This window comes from Salvelinus namaycush, chromosome 14, assembly GCF_016432855.1.
Source record: "Salvelinus namaycush isolate Seneca chromosome 14, SaNama_1.0, whole genome shotgun sequence".
Lineage (NCBI taxonomy): Eukaryota > Metazoa > Chordata > Actinopteri > Salmoniformes > Salmonidae > Salvelinus > Salvelinus namaycush.
In genome coordinates, this window is record NC_052320.1 from 36,899,249 (window position 1) to 36,916,881 (window position 17,633).

At 42.1% G+C, this 17,633-nt stretch overlaps 1 protein-coding gene across 1 annotated transcript in view; it reads right to left on the reverse strand.

Annotated features, from left to right (window-relative positions):
* Positions 1-10,468, reverse strand: part of LOC120058981 (collagen alpha-1(II) chain-like) — a 28,264-nt gene extending 17,796 nt beyond the window's left edge. The window contains exons 1-6 of the mRNA XM_039007738.1: positions 10,375-10,468; positions 3,722-3,928; positions 1,952-1,971; positions 1,110-1,142; positions 176-208; positions 22-75 (exon numbers count right to left, since the gene is read on the reverse strand). Coding sequence (XP_038863666.1) covers positions 22-75; positions 176-208; positions 1,110-1,142; positions 1,952-1,971; positions 3,722-3,928; positions 10,375-10,468 — 441 coding nt within the window. The remainder of the gene's footprint in view (positions 1-21; positions 76-175; positions 209-1,109; positions 1,143-1,951; positions 1,972-3,721; positions 3,929-10,374) is intronic.
* Positions 10,469-17,633: the final 7,165 nt, after the last annotated feature.

The window sequence follows — 17,633 nt, forward strand, 5'->3', positions numbered from 1 at the left end:
GACTGGGATTTACTGTCTTACCTTATCACCCTTAGCGCCAGCTTCTCCACGTGGTCCCTGCTCGCCCGAGGGGCCCTGCACAAACAAACATATTAGGATGAGCAAGATGCTTGACAAACAGAGTACATTATTCCTAAAACAAAAATAGCAAGTAAATATTTGAGAATATGTTTACCATAGGGCCTGCTGGTCCATTCGGTCCTACAACCTGGACAACAGAACAGAAAGAGAGCCTGTTCAGTTCTCAATACTTAGTGGGGTGAAAGTAGTCTTTTCAGAGCCCTGATGTCTTTGATAAGGTTTCGGGTTGCACTGATTTGAATTGCTAAGATGCTGGGAAAGGACCTTCCTGAAATAGCAGGAAGTCTATTGACAATTTATTTTAGCTGAAAAAACATCTTCCGCTTGTCAGGGTTTGTTCATTTCCCAAGAAGCCTTGCATACCAATGAATAAAAAAAAGTTACTAAATGGATGTAAGACGATTGGTTTCAGTCCATTATGTCCTAGGAATGTCGGCTTCCTTCCATGTTTTCACAGCAACAACAAAAATCTGTCTAAAACCACCAGGTTCAAAGCATGGTAGCTAATCACTTATCATCTGGAGGCCTTGGCTCTCTTGGAATCATATGATTCCCCAAAAGAAGAAGAACAAAAATGGCCAAATTAGTAGTCCGTTACACTCCAGAGAGTCAACCCTGATAATGACTTCAAACTGACTTGGATAACTACACTGCATGTATGTGGCTTTTAAGTGAGGCTGTTATAAAAAAACGTGCTATAGTGTTATCATTCTAAGTAGACGTGCCCATAGTCTCTTGTTGACTAATGCTTGGCAATGGCATGCGTAGCTACCTAGAAAGGAGCGTCAGTGCCTTCATTGACCAAAAATCCCTATATCACTCTGATTTGATGGACTAACAAGTCTTCTGATCTCTTTCTGAGTGAGCGTGAGCTGTAGTGCATGCCTTTGCATACAGCAGCTCATGATTTACTGTACGCTTGAATAAGATGGAGAAGAAATTAGTACATGAGATAATAAACCCCCTGTGTCCCCTGAATACTAGCACAATTATTTTACATTACAGTAAATCTGAGTGTGCAAACTTACATCTGCAATCTCGCCTGGTGCCCCTTTCTGGCCCTAATAGGAAAAAATGAAAGTCAGTGGTTTTAATGGTGGTCAGTGGTCTTAATGAAAGTGTCTGGTCTTAAGTCTGTGGTCCTAATGAAAGTCTGTGGTCCTAATGAAAGTCTGTGGTCCTAATGAAAGTCTGTGGTCCTAATGAAAGTCTGTGGTCCTAATGAAAGTTTGTGGTCCTAATGAAAGTCTGTGGTCCTAATGAAAGTCTGTGGTCCTAATGAAAGTCCGTGGTCCTAATGAAAGTCTGTGGTCCTAATGAAAGTCTGTGGTCCTAATGAAAGTCTGTGGTCCTAATGAAAGTCTGAGGTCCTAATGAAAGTCTGTGGTCCTAATGAAAGTCCGTGGTCCTAATGAAAGTCTATGGTCCTAATGAAAGTCTGCGGTCCTAATGAAAGTCTGCGGTCCTAATGAAAGTCCGTGGTCCTAATGAAAGTCTGTGGTCCAAATGAAAGTCTGTGGTCCTAATGAAAGTCCGTGGTCCTAATGAAAGTCCGTGGTCCTAATGAAAGTCTGTGGTCCTAATGAAAGTCTGTGGTCCTAATGAAAGTCCGGGGTCCTAATGAAGACTTTATCAGTATAAAGACACATAATATTCGCATCATGTAAGTCTTAAGTATTTTGTAGCCTGAGTGTGTGGATGGTTATACAGAGTGTTTAGATGATCATGTGGATGATAGTCTGATAAGCATTGTCTAAATGACACATAGTTTATCCAACAGAAAATATTATTGTATTTTGCCAAGTTATTGTTATTCGTTCATAACAGCTTTCAGGGTGGCATATCATATCATCGTTTCCCATGGTCTTACCTTAGCACCAAACACCGCCTCTGATGTTGCATATGAGGTGGATGAGGAAGAGAGAGAGAAAACAACATTAAACAGGGTGAACTTGAGACTGCTGATAGCTGTGTGGGGGCCAAACCTCCAGAGTTTGAACACTCCAGATTAACAGGAACACCTGTGGAAACCAATGGAAACCAAAGACTGTACTCCAAAGCCCTGACAACACATCCAGAGTGGGTTTGAGTGTTAGCTGTAGTTCCATGTTGAGGGGATGGTGCCAAAAGCAAGCAAAGCATGGGGGTGGGACAGATGTTTGTATCAAATCCTCTGTGCGTAATTTTTTTTTGTCAATATAGCATATTTTGGAGCTAACAACCGAGTTCATTGAATAAATGGCTTTAGCGAGGAGCATATCATGCTATGAAATGGCACATTACATGGTTATTATGACAGATTGAGGATGGATTGTTAGAACCAAAATGTGTATCTCCTCAAAAGTTAAAGTTTAGTGTACTTAACAGAGTAAAACATGACGCATGAAAATCGTTTTCGTTTTTTTAAAGACGCATTTTTCAAAATGCATGAAAATATTACGTCTCGGAATATGTATGCATTGTTCATTCATAAAACATGAACAATGATTCAAATGTGAAATGTGAAAGCAGCTTTGGTTTATTTGTGTTGTTCGGAAAGCAAGTATGACTATTCGATGTTCAAAGTGAATATACTGTATCTTTGAATATTGATAGTAATAGTACATTGGCACTCTATATTATCATATGTTTGCCTCTCTTCTCTTTGCATATGTTATCTGCTGTGTGTTGAGCCTGGGACTACACTCTTAGAAAAATAACCTAAAAGGGTTCTTCAGCTGTCCCCATAGGAGAAACCTTTGTAGAACCATTTTTGGTACTAGGTAGAACATGTTTGGTTCCAGGTAGAACCCTTCCCACAAGAGGGTTCTACATGGAACCCAAAAGGGTTCTACCTGGAACCAAAAAGGGTTATCCTATGGGGACAGCCGAATAACCCTTTTTTCTAAGAGTGTAAGTTGGGTCAAGTCTGGTAAAGTGAAGAACAATAATGACTCCCACATGCGTATGTCACCGGAAATAAGATCACATCCAGACGTGATGGGAGTAATGTGTGACCGGTGATGAAGAAGAAGGCAAAGCAGTCAAAATGTTCACGTTTAGACACTAGTGATGGAAATGAGACTTCAGAACCCCAAAAGTGGGTGGGACTATCATGTCTTGTCAATCATTTGTCTTATTTCACCCAATAGGATCGCTTTGATGTGGTGGGAAAAAAGCTTCCATTGGACAAAATGACACAGTGATTGGCAGCTCAGGATAGCTTCTTAGTCACCCGCCACTAGTTAAAGCAAACTTAGAAGTGTCTTGTTTTCAAGATTGACCCTGGTTGTTTTAAGTGGAAACCAGATGCCACAACTGTAGGATTAAACTCCTCATGAAGTGAACGTCCATAGAGAGAGATTACCCAGAGGATGTTGCAGGTCTTGTCTCCAACCCAAAACAAGCAGGGAAAAGGGTAACACTTTTGAATAGGGAACATCACACCTAGCTACTTATAAATCCCTTTAATACCAATTTATGAGCCACAGAATCTGTCCTGACTCCTGTCCAGACTCATGTCTGCACACCAAAGTCATGAACATAAGCTACTGAGGACCTGTTAAACCTTAACTACCATTTAGTTCCCCATTAAAAAGTGTTGGCATGTTAAAAGGGCACAGTAATTTATTCATGATTGTGTGAATAAATAAATTACAACCAGTGGGGGCGCTGGCGTCCGCAGGGCAGATGGGGCAGCACTCTCTAGGTTGGATGATGGGGTTGGCACACTCTCTGATCTCCTCGCAGATGATCTCATCACACAGCACTGACCCGCTGTCACACACACAGATACGACACGGCTCCGGCTTCCACACATCCTTGTCGTTATAGCGATGGGCATCCTGGATGCAGCTGCCTGCCTCCTCTGTGACCACCGGCAGGAGGTGGTACAGAGGGCATGGGGCATGCAGGGGGCAGAGGCGGGGTGGAGGGTGGATGTGAGAAGTGGCAGGAGAGGGATAAATAGGGATGGGTGGGTGTCAAAGAGGGCATGACAGTGATCATAGTGTATAGGTGCGGGGGAGGAAGCATGAGGGGGGCGCATGTGTAAATGGCAGGGTAGGGTGGAGGGCAAGCAGGAAGGTCATTGAGTGCAAGATGGGGTGGAGGAGAGGGAAGGGGGTCAGAGTGAGATGGGTAAAGGTGAGTGGAGGCAGGTGGGAGGAGGGGGGAGAGACAAGTTATCAGCTTAGCATGAGGCCTCATTTACACCTCATGCACAGCACACAGCATCACAGCACTCACACTCATGACTACACCCACAGCTTGGGACAATCAACAGGTTTCACATATAATTCTGTATTTTATTTTATTTAACCTTTATTTATCCAGGTTAGTCTCATTGCAATAAAAGCTATTTTTACAGAGAGACCTGGTCCAACCAAGACAGCAGCAGGGGGGAACAATATTTGAGACAAATGTCAGACATACTGTAAGAACTTACATAGACACACCATACAAAGTATATACAGTACCAGTCAAAAGTTATTCAAAAGAATACATCAAACTATAGAATAAACACATATGGAATCATGTGGTAAGCAAAAAAGTGTTAAAAAAATCTAAATACATTTAATATTTGAGATTCTTCAAAGTAGCCACCCTTTTCTTTGATGACAATTTTGCAAACTCTTGGCATTCTCTCAACCAGCTTCATGACATAGTCACTTGTAATGCATTTCAATTAACAGGTGTGCCTTGTTACAAGTTAATTTGAGCCAATCAATTGTGTTATTACAAGGGAGGGGTGGTATACAGATTTGACCCTATTTTGTAAACGACCAAGTCCATATTATGTCAAGAACAGATCAAATAAGTAAAGAGAAACGACAGTCCTTCATTATTTTAAGACATTAAGGTCAGTCAATCCGTAAAACATTTCAAGAACTGAAAGTTTCTTCAAGTGCAGTCGCAAAAACCATCAAAAACCAAACTGGCTCTCATGACGACCGCCACAGGAAAGGAAGACCCAGAGTTACCTCTGCTACAGAGGATACATTCACCAGCACATCGCAACATCAACTGTTCAAAGGAGAGTGTGTTAATCAGGCCTTCATGGTCGAATTGCTGCAAAGAAACCACTACTAAAGGACATCAATAATAAGAACAGAATTGCTTGGTTCAAGAAACACGAGCAATGGACATTAGACCGGTGGTAATCTGTCCTTTGGTCTGATGAGTCCAAATTTGAGATTTGTGGTTCCAACCACCGTGTCTTTGTGTGACCCAAAGTAGGTGAACGGATGTTCTCCACATGTGTGGTTCCCACCGTGAAGCATGGAGAAAGAGGTGTGATGGTGTGGGGGTGCTTGCTGGTGACACTGTTGGTGATTTATTTAGAGTTCAAGGCACACTTAACCAGCATGGCTACCACTGCATTCTGCAGCGATACGCCATACTATCTGGTTTGCGCTTAGTGGGACTATCATTTGTTTTTCAACAGGATAATGACCCAACACACCTTCAGGCTGTGTAAGGCCTATTTGACCAAGGAGGATAGTGATGGATTGCTGCAGCAGATGACCTGGCCTCCACAATCACCTGACCATACCCAATTGAGATGGTTTGGGATGAGTTGGACTGCAGAGTGAAGGAAAAGCAACCAACAAGTGCTCAGCATATGTGGGAACTCCTTCAAGACTGTTGGAAAAGCATTCCAGGTGAAGCTGGTTGAGAGAATGCCAAGAGTGTGCAAAGCTGTCATCAAGGCAAAGGGTGGATACTTTGAAAAATCTCAAATATATTTTGAATTGTTTAACACTTTTTTGCTTACTGCATGATTCCATATGTTATTTCGTAGTTTTGATGCCTTCATTATTATTGTATAATGTAGACAATTTTAAAAATAAAGAAAAACCCTTGAATGAGTAGGTGTGTCCAAACCTTTGACTGGTACACTATGTTTTGACGCAGACACAAATACATTTCAATTACAGAATTTTTTCAATTTTTTATCTATCAAATGTACAGTTGAAGTCGGAAGTTTACATACACTAGGTTGGAGTCATTAAAACTCGTTTTTCAACCACTCCACAAATTTCTTGTCAACAAACTATAGTTTTGGCAAGTTGGTTAGGACATCTACTTTGTGCATGACACAAGTAATTTTTCCAACAACTGTTTACAGACAGAATATTTAACTTATAAGTCACTGTATCACAATTCCAGTGGGTCAGACGTTTACATACACTAAATTGACTGTGCCTTTAAACAGCTTGGAAAATTCCAGAAAATGATGTCATGGCTTTAGAAGCTTCTGATAGACTAATTGACATAATTTGAGTCAATTGGAGGTGCACCTGTGGATGTATTTCAAGGCCTACCTTCAAACTTAGTGCCTCTTTGCTTGACATCATGGGAAAATCTAAAGAAATCAGCCAAGACCTCAGAAACAAAATTGTAGACCTCCACAAGTCTGGTTCATCCTTGGGAGCAATTTCAAAACGCCTGAAGGTACCACGTTCATCTATACAAACAATAGTATGCAAGTATAAACACCATGGGACCACGCAGCTGTCATTCCGCTCAGGAAGAAGACGCGTTCTGTCTCCTAAAGATGAACGTACTTTGGTGCAAAAAGTACAAATGAATCCCAGAACAACAGCAAAGGACCTTGTGAAGATGCTGAGGGAAACAGGTACAAAAGTATCTATATCCACAGTAAAACGAGTCCTATATCAACATAATCTGAAAGGCCGCTCAGCAAGGAAGAAGCCACTGCGCCAAAACCGCCATAAAAAAGCCAGACTACGGTTCGCAACTGCACATGTGGACAACATTTCCTCTGGTCTGATGAAACAAAAATTAAACTGTTTGGCAATAATGACCATCATTATGTTTGGAGGAAAAAGTGAGAGGCTTACAAGCCGAAGAACACCATCCCAACCGTGAAGCAAGGGGGTGGCTGCATCATGTTGTGGGAGTGCTTTGCTGCAGGAGGGAATGGTGCACTTCACAAAATAGATGGCATCATGAAGAAGAAAAATGATGTGGATATATTGAAGCAACATCTCAAGACATCAGTCAGGAAGTTAAAGCTTGGTCGCAAATGGGTCTTCTAAATGGACAATGACCCCATGCATGCTTCCAAAGTTGTGGCAAAATGGCTTAAGGACAACAAAGTCAAGGTATTGGAGTGGCCATCACAAAGCCCTGACCTCAATCCTATAGAAAATTTGTGGGCAGAACTGAAAAAGCAAACCTGACTCAGTTACACCAGCTCTGTCAGGAGGAATGGGCCAAAATTCACGAAACTTATTGTGGGAAGCTTGTGGAAGGCTACCCAAAACGTTTGACCCAAGTTAAACAATTTAAAGGCAATGCTATCAAATACTAATTGAGTGTATGTAAACTTCTGACCCACTGGGAATGTGATGAAAGAAATAAAAGCTGAAATAAATAATTTTCTCTACTATTATTCTGACATTTCACATTCTTAAAATAAAGTGGTGATCCTAACTGACCTAAGACAGGGAATTTTTACCAGGATTAAATGTCAGGAATTGTGAAAAACTGAGTTTAAATGTATTTGGCTAAGGTGTATGTAAACTTCCCGACTTCAACTGTACCATGTCAACCACACTTTTAATCTCCTCCTAGTTTAGAAGATCCTGGAGTTTCAAGCTGGTCTGGAGAGAATTACAAGACCACAGAGCCGAGTAGCTAAAACACTTTTTGCCTTGATCCGATCTGCTCTTTAAAAGTAAGTAGGGGTGACCTTATCAAACAAGAACAGAGATGTCCAGAATCACACGAAAGCATTTATTATTAACCACATTAAAGACAGAAGCATATCAGCATAATTTATAATAATGTATGACATTATGTTCATCATATCCAGGTATTAGGCCTAATAGACTCATCTCAGCACGATGCAACATGGATTGGCAGCATGGCAGACTGGATCTTTCAAGGTACTGGTCTGGGTGGGTGCTGATTCTACCTGGGGGCTGCAGTCTCACAAAATCTAACCACCGATCTATGGTTTATTTTACCCTAGCAGCATACCACCATGCATCCCACTGCTGGATGGCTTCTGAAGCTAAGCAGGGTTAGTCCTGGTCAGTTTCTGGATGGGAGACCAGATGTTGCTGTAAGTGGTGTTGAAGGGCCAGTTGGAGGCACCCTTTCCTCTGGTCTAAAAACAAAACATATTCCAATTTCCCTGGGCAGTGATTGGGGACATTGCCCTGTGTAGGATGCTGACTCTCCGATGGCATGTTAAATGGATGTCCTGACTCTCTGTGTCACTAAAGATCCCATGGCACTTATTGTACGGGTGTTAACCCTGGTGTCCTGGCTAAATTTCCAATCTGGCCTTCATGGCCACCTAATCATCTCCAGTTTACATTGGTCTCCTCTCCCATGTAACTATTCCCCAGGTTGTTGCTGTAAATGAGAATGTTCTCTACCTGGTAAAAAATAAAAGCTCAACAAGCCTCACCCAGGTTTATTTATCCTGCACTCAAACTGCTAGATTCGTTAACTCCAAAGGAAGATAAAGCGTTCATTCAGATTACAGTAATCATATGCAGGAGGGTTCTGAGGCAGCCAACAATGAATATAGCGGTGCCATTTACAGTGGAAGTAGGTATTTTGCGTGGTGCAGTTAGTATATTTAACCTGTATGCTTACTGCGCTCCCTGGTGACCAGTGGACCTGTATGAATGAGTCCCTCACACTGGGGGACTGTGCCCAATTGACAAGCTGCTGCCTTAAGTCAACAGGGAGTCCTTCTAAAATTCTCCATCTGGATCGCATAGCTGTGTCAGGCGCCAGTTCAAACACATTGGAGAATTGAGAATGGGTAGCTTTCATGCACAGGGTCTAAGGTTGGGCCTACTAGGCTAACTGCAGCTATTTGTTTGTGTTGCATTTATGTGAAAGTGGTTATTAGCACGTACCTGCTACCAAACTATACTATATAACACATGAGTAAACCATTTAAGCTTTCCCCACAAAAGGTGGGGTTGGTTGGTGGCATGTGGTTCCACAACTTTTCTTTGAGTTGTGGCAATATGTATATGGACCTACAATCTCTAATTCCTTACTAAATGCTTAAAACTACTAGCACAATGGACATGTGGCCCCTAAAATCTATTATTTGGAGTACTTCAAGAGAAATTGATGAAACATTTTAGGCTATGTAGAACAAGCCTATGAATATGAGGATTTGTAAAGCAACACATGATACATTACACATTGCATAATGCGGTGTAGCCTATCTCTCTAGCGACATACAGTAGTATCCTGTTCCATAGTTTCTTCATAAAATAAAATCTCTTGAGTGACCAACTGCCATTCCCTTCCTGCTACCCTTTGAGCCTTCTAGTCTGGGGTCAAGCTGTGTCTGACCCTGTCTTTTTAAATTATGAATATAATTAACCATTTCAAATATTTCAGCCACAGCACGAAACACAAACAATTACACTTTTAATCCCCCTAGTCTAACAAATAGTCACCTTAAACAAATCAGCTATTCGTCTGAAATCAGAGTGTTTTCTCAGGGGGGTAAATGCCAAAGTAAACGTTTTCTAAATTGCCCAATAAGCTCTTGAACTGCCAAAGCATCTCAAGTGAGCCACTGTGTCTCGTCCGTTGTCTCCACCAAATGGATTCGTGTTGTTAAACACTGGCACCACAGCTAGAGAGAGCACACTGACGTGTCCTTGTTCAGAGACAGCATCCACAGTGAGTATCCAGGAGTGAAACAAACGGACACTTGTTCACCTGGTTCTCCATCCCACACAGATGTGCCTTGATAGCCTCACCTATCCTCCCAAAAGAAAGGTCAACTCTTTCATAGGCCCCTTATATCTGCAAACACTTACAATGTAACCGAAATGTAGCAATGAACTATGTCAATATCAAACCAGTATTAGGAGGATAATGTTCAATTCAATACCATTATTTACATAGTTAAATAGTCATTTCTTAAATTGATATCATGTACAGTATAACAGTCCAGATAATTAACATTTCATCTCTGAATTGTATCTGCAAGAATTCTAATTCATAATTGTGCAATTCCTCCAATGACCGACAGATATATTTGTATGAGTTTGTGCCCCTCCATCAATGCCAATGTACCAAAGTGGTTCACAAAATCATATCCAATTCTCATATCTTGTTTGCTGCAGTTTTACCAACACTTGCCCTATTCATTGTGAAGGTCAGAATTGCGCAGAAACTTTAGATGCCAAGGTAGTGTGCCACAGAAGCGCAGAAAGTAAAATATGAGTTGATAAAATGGCATCATCAGAAGAATCAAAACTTTTGCAAAAGACAATTCAACAGAATTATGTAACTTACGGTCATCCTCTTCCTGGCATCTGACAAGGGATATTAAAACAACTTGGGATGCTACAAGTAGCAGAACAGTCCGTGAATCCACAAAGCTGAACATGTCTAAATATTAGACATGCAGGACCTTGGGTGAAGAAAAAGATGGGATGGATCAGACGATGCTCTCTTTTAATGGAGTGTATTTGTGTGTTCCCAGAGACTACAACCGAACCATGCAGTCAACCTTCCAGAATCGAAGTGGAATCCAATGCGGGGCCCTAGCCGGCACTTTACACCCACCGCGTCAGAGCGAGAACAGCGGTTTTATGTCCACAGTACCTTCTACGAATCTTCGTATATTCCAAAATACTAGACCTCCCCCCGACCCCCAGTCAAGCTTGAAACCCAACCCACATCTCCCTCCCCTCAGCACCACCAGAATCTATTCTCCCAAGGACCTTTTACTTTCTCCTATTCCTCCCACGCGCTGCGGGGACGAGGTAGCCTACCTATAAGTCACACTTTTTAGTTCGCTTTCGAACCCCCATTACAATAGGTGGAGTATAGCCACTCACCACAATTTTGCATTACAATATCTGAAGTAGACCTTTTCAGAATGTTGCTCAATAGGCTACAATAACCAATAACAGATTTGCCATTTTAGCATTTGCCGGTGGATTTAGGCCTTCACTGATAGGCCTACATTCATATTCAACTCATGTTTATTCATATACTTTTTTTTATTGGCACTTAAAATAGGCAACTCTATTATATATGGGCTTATAACAACTGTCTAATGCAGTAATGACCTGATGTCTGAATTACTTCTACATCATGGCTCTTTTGATGCAATAGTATCAGAAGTCTACCTGGGATCATGTCCATAGACGTGCAGTTTCGATTTAGGACCCAGAACAGCCTTACTCAGGTCAATAGATGAGAGACAGGCTTTTAAGATGGATCAGCTATTGTGCACACAAATATAGGATTACTGTATTGAAGTCCATGGATTCCCCCAAGAGGAAACATCTCCTCATTGAGAGTGAATGACACTATCGACCTGTCCACATATACAGGTGCCCACACTTGGCAAATGTTGTAGGCCTATATTTAGAAAGTCTCTACATTTCAATATTCTCTTTCTCTCTCTCGCTCTCTCTCGCTCTTTCTCTCTCTCTCTGTCTCTCTCGCTCTCTCTCTCTCTCAATTCAATTCAAAGGGCTTTATTGGCATGAATTGTTAACAAACTTGGTGTTCATCTGCTCACAGGCCTCAAACTAACCTACATGTAAAACAAAAAATATACAAAATAAAATAAGGCTAATCCACGTTGCTAACAATGGGAGTTGAGGGTGTTTGAAGTGGACTATGGTGTGAACTACTGTAGGGAGCACTGAGGGCATGGGAAACGGCCAGCCTGTCTCTGAGGATTAACTCAATCTAAACCTGTCTGACTCTATAGAGATTCTTGGATTATGGCTTTATGGGTGTCTAATTATTGCGGGACCTGAGGCTACCTCTGGGTGTGTAGAGCAGTCCAGTCGATGACAGTGTTATGTCATGGTCACGTTGCATACTTAGGGTCAGTCAGAGTTTCGGCAAGAGGCCTGTCTGTTTGAGCAAAGACCAGTTGACATGAGGCTGTGAGAACCAGTTAAAAGAAGATGTCTGCCATGACTGTTTGCAATGGATATTAAGGGGCTGGAAACTGAAGGTGTGTTGTAGGCATTTCCAGTAACTTTCCTGCATATGCAGTAATAGTGTTGGCTTGATTTAAAGTAACTGTGAACAGAAATACAAACCAACTGTAATTACTCAGCAAGCAGCACCGCACTGTCTATTCTAAACCAACAATGTATCCCTTCAAATTACAGTAATGTCCACCGGTACATGGAGCTTGTTGCTATTGCTAATGTTATACTAGTTACCTGTCACAACAGTTCAGATTTCCAACAGTCCTCTCCAGGCAAACAAAATGGGCTTTGACAGGGTTTCCTGTCTCTCCAGTACCATAACATTCCTGATCGAGACAAGATAACACTTATGTCAGACTCTCTTCATTGTGAAGCTCAGAAGTTGTGAACCAGGGGATGAAATGCCTCTACGATCTTTATCGTGTATCTTTCTGAGGCTGATCGGGCCAGGTGAGAGGGTCTGAAAGATGGTCTTTGTTGAGTGGAGAGGCACAGTCACACCGGGGTCATAACCTTTTAGAGAGTCCTGTCATACAGGGAAGAAAGAGGCTGAACCCTCCATCACACCCCTGATCACGTTCTGCAGATACAGTAACAACTGATCCAGGGACAGTTTTATTATTTGGTGCATATTGGTTATGGTTAGGACTGGGGAAGGGAGAGCTGATCCTAAATCAGTTGATTTGGAAGAACATAGGAAGCATCTTGACCGATGCAGTCCTCATACCTGTTCCTAAAGCAACTAGCGAGCTCTGAATGTCTGTCAGAGTGTTGTCTTAAATGACCATCATGCCTGTCCTAGCTGAACCAATAATATGTTCCATTGAGACAATAGACCACATCACACTCTCCTTCTCATTAACACCCTCTCCGATATACAAGGTCAAGCCGGGTTAACGTTGCCAGGTTATATGAATGAAGATGGAAGATCAGTATCTGTTAAAGAGGACGGTGTCTCGATTTAAGGACCAATCTTATTGGGCAGTAACAACAAGAAGCTGGACTTAAGCAAAATGTGCATAGCCCCAAAGCATGATTATTCTGCTTGAATAGAAAATTGGATGGTCAAACGTCCTTTTCTTGCAACATATCTCATTATACCACTGTACAATAACTCGCACTTTGACCTGTGTAGTAATTCAGTAATTACTCCAGTAATTGTAAATGAATTCTAGTACATTTTTAGGGAAACTGTTGAGGTACTGATCACTTCTTACAGTACTTCACAGCAGGGTTTTATGATACATGCAGTCATACATAGGTGGTGGTCCACCTACACTGGCATCCCTCTATCGCTTAATATCCCATCAACAATATTCATCGATTTTTCTTCCTCTCAGAATACAACCCACGTCCTCACATTACCATTCATGTAAAGCAGGTGGTTGATAAAGACTACAACGGTGGTTAATCAGTTGACTGTGGCAGATTTCCAGGAGAAACGTTGTAGGAGAAAATGGGCGATTGATAGATCCTAGGACCTACACTAGGTGCATACACTGAGTGTACAAAACATTAAGAACAGCTCCTCTTTCAATGACATAGACTGACCAGGTGAATCCAGGTGGAAGCTATGATCCCTTATTGACGTCACCTGTTAAATCCACTTCAATCAGTGTAGATGAAGGGGAGAAAACAGGTTCAAGAAGGATTTTTAAGCCTTTAAACAATTGAGACATGGATTGTGTGTGTGTGCCATTCAGAGGGTGAATGGTCAAGACAAAATATTTAAGTGCCTTTGAACGGGGTATGGTAGTACGTGCCAGGCGCACCGATTTGTGTCAAGAACTGCAACTCTGCTGGGTTTTTCACGCTCAGCAGTTTCCTGTGTGTGTCAAGAATGGTCCATCACCCAAAGGACATCCAGCCAACTTGACACAACTGCAGGAAGCATTGGAGTCAACATGGACCAGCATCCCTGTGGAAAGCTTTCGACACTTTGTAGAGTCCATGCCCTGACGAATTGAGGCTCAATATTAGGAAGGTGTTCCTATTGTTTGGTGTACTCAGTGTAGAACTGGAATAAACTGGTAACTGACAAAATAAAGGAAATAGCAACAAAAAGTGTCTCAATAGGATGTAGGTGTCTGGAACTCTATCAGAGTAATGTGACATCATTCTTCCATGAGAAATTCCATAATTTGGTGTTTTGTTGATGGTGGTGGAAAACGCTGTCTCAGGTGCCACTCTAGAAACTCCCAGAAGTGTTCAATCGGGTTGAGATCTGGTGACTGAGATGGCCGTGGCCTACGGTTTACATCGTTTTCATGCTCATCAAACCATTCGGTGACCACTCATGCCCTGTGATGGTGTCATTGTCATCCTATTGGGGCATAGTCATGGTTGCCAAAATATTGGCCTGCCCAGCATTTTTATACATGTCCCTAAGCATGATGGGATGTTAATTGCTTAATTAACTCAGGAAACCGCAACTGTGTGGAAGCACCTACTTTCAATAGATTTTGTATCCCTCGTTTACTCAAGTGTCTCCATTATTTTGGCAGTTACCTGTGCATAGATCTGCAATCTGCACTGAAAGCATCACTCAAATGCATGCCTACTAGACGGCCATCTTGGGGACTTATTTGGAATGTTCTGTTTTACTGGTTTACTTCTGCTGGATTTCTCAGTGTACCATGCCTTATGATCACAACAATAGATCAATTGAACTGCGCCTCCACAATGGTAGCCAAGGTCCATAGAACTTAATGTGAGATAGAAAACTGTCCATTCTAGACATTTCTCTCGTTCCCCTGAATGTACGCTGCCTCCGTCTCCCTGAGCACACAATAGGCCTCTGTGTGCTGGGCCCACGGAATGCTGTGAGATGGCAGGGCAGTGGGGATCGCTGCTTGATGAGGATGGTGGGTGGGGGGTTGAGGAATGGTGGGGAAGGTAGGAGGATGGAGGGGTTGGGGGGGGGTTGATCATTCAGGACTGTTTGACTGCAAAGAGGCTCCAGGGGTCTAGAGGGTGTCTAGGTTTCGGCACGGTGGCCGCTGTGGAGGGGTGGCTGTGGTTTGCTGAGTACACAGAGAGCAGGGGGGGGGGGGGGGGGGGGGGGCTGCTTCAACGTACCTGGGGAAGTCGAGCAAAGGACAGGGCCATTCTCAGTCTATAAAATATATTTGTTTTTGTATCCATTTTCTATTATAATTTCATAAATGGTGCAGGAGGTAACATTTGTAAAATTGGATAGTTTACCCAGATTACCAAATAGTAGATAACACAGAGACCATGGGACCAAAAAGGTGATAGAATATAATCTACATTTTTTTCAACGCTGTACAATTGCACTGTGTTTAACTAGAGGAACTCTAACTTCTGCTGAAGAGAATGAGGAAAATCTGTGGAATATTTGGGTTTCAGTGCACATCTCTGGCGTAAAGATCTCTTGGTGAAAAAACTCCCTCCAGTGGAAGTTGAGTAGAACTGTCTGGCTACTCTTGCTTTAGCGGTGTGCCTTGTTTGTGTGTGTGCGTGTGTTTGTGTGTGTGCGTGCGTGTGTGTGCGTGTGCCTGTTTGCACTGTAAGGCCTGTATGTCTGTGTCATTATGGGGATGAATGTGGGAGAGAGTAAGGTTGGCATTGAGCAAGAATTCCATTAACGCTGGGTGGTAGATGGATAATGGACCGTGTTCTTTAATTTGAGAAGCGAAATGAACGATGCATCAAATCTCTACAATTCTCTAATTAGGGAGTTTTGTTTCACCACTCTGCACACAATTAAAATGTTCCTTTCGCTATGATCAATATCAAATGAACGTCTAAGAAGTCATCTAAAATTGAAAGCAGAGGATAGGTTGAGATTGGAGAGTAGCAATTCCCTTTGGATAGTAGAAGCATAAAATGAAGACGTCGCAGACACTTTGTTCCTCATTGGCTTTTCTTCCAGCATCATTCTAACCTTCTGTCCTACAAAGTAGAAAGCATGCCTCTCAGACCCAAGAGAGTTTAGCGAGGGTCAGAAAAACAAACCTTTCAAACCAAGACGTTTTGCCGCCAATTTTAGCATACCGCCAACTTTTTGCAGACTTTTCTTTATACTGCATATGAACGATTTTGCCAACAACAAAGCCTGTACTTTTATTTCCACCAACCGACATAGTCATGATTGTGGTAATATGTTGAAAAGTCCTGCCAAAACCCTCAGTATTAATACAAAACAAACAACATCCCCTCTTCCTCAGAGAACGCCGGAGTAAATGGAGAAAGATGTCAGTGAGAAGTAGCCTGATCTTCTTTAGCACTTCATGAAGTAGTTGTGATATTGGGGTTGTGTGCACTTTCTGATATGTGCTTGTGTGAAATCGTCCAATGATATTAGCTGGGTACAAGGTTGCGTAGGTTACTTTCTAAATGTAATCCATTACAGTTACTAGTAGGTTACTTGTCCAAAATTGTAATCTGTAGCGTGACTTTTGTATTACCAAAACTCATTAACGTAACCTGATTACTTTCCGTTACTTTTGGATTACTTTCCCTTTAACAGGCATTAGAAGGAGACAAAAATGTTCCATCAAACACATATGGTGTGTCATCATAATGGTTTCTAACTTGTGGTCAGACTCGCTCATGTGGAACAAACTTAAATTTGCACCTTTTTTCAATGTTGAATTGAATGTCATTGAGAAAACAGAAAGGTGTCATAATGTATTTTGTTCCGCAAACATCCTTTCTGAATTTAAAAGTAATCCAAGAAGTTTTTCTAAAGTATCTGTAATCTGATTAGAATATTTTAGCTGGTAACGTAATTGATTACAGTTCGGGTTTTTTTTGCAATCAGATTACATGTAACTGATTACATATTATCAGTTACTCCCCAACCCTGGCCGGGTAGATACCACTATTTGAGATGCCCTGAACTGCTGAAGGAATCCCAGACAAGCTTTGGACCCAACAGAAATATATAGCAGTTTCTCCTAAATCCAGGATATCATGGTGACATTTTAGGTGAGTCTGTTAACTACTATATTTCACCAGAATACTTTTTGACCCATAATCCTGTCCAAACACAGAATCTCCAACCCCCAAGTCTTTCAAACTGACTGTCCATTGTAAGTTATTCTAAGCTCCAGGGCTTTATCCAGGCTCTCAGACTACTGAGGCTGAATCAAAGCAGCAGGAACCGGTATATTTATTTTCCTGTGTGAGACGACGGGGGGGTAGTTAAGTTTGTGCAGGCAGGGTGGGTGGGGCATGGGGGCTTCTCACACAAGATGGAGGCTGAGGGGACAAAGCTGGCATTCATGGGCTGAGGAATGGAAAACATTTTCTCCTGAAAACAGAGAAGCTACAACCGGGAGAGGTAGTGTAGGGAGACCATTGGTTAGCGTGTGGCCCTTTGGAGCAGTCACATTCCTAGCGAGGCAAATCCAAAGGCTCCACCAGTGCCGGGTGAGGCCTCGTTTATTTGGTAATGCAGGTAATGCTATGTCACCTCGTAGAGTCAATCTGGAAGTGGATACTATAGCATTCTACCCAACAGCTGTACAGACTATACAGTCTAAAACCCATGTAACCTTATACGGGTGGGTGCAGGAACTTTTCAACTACGAGGACGTTTGGATGGGGAGTCTGGGGACCATTGGG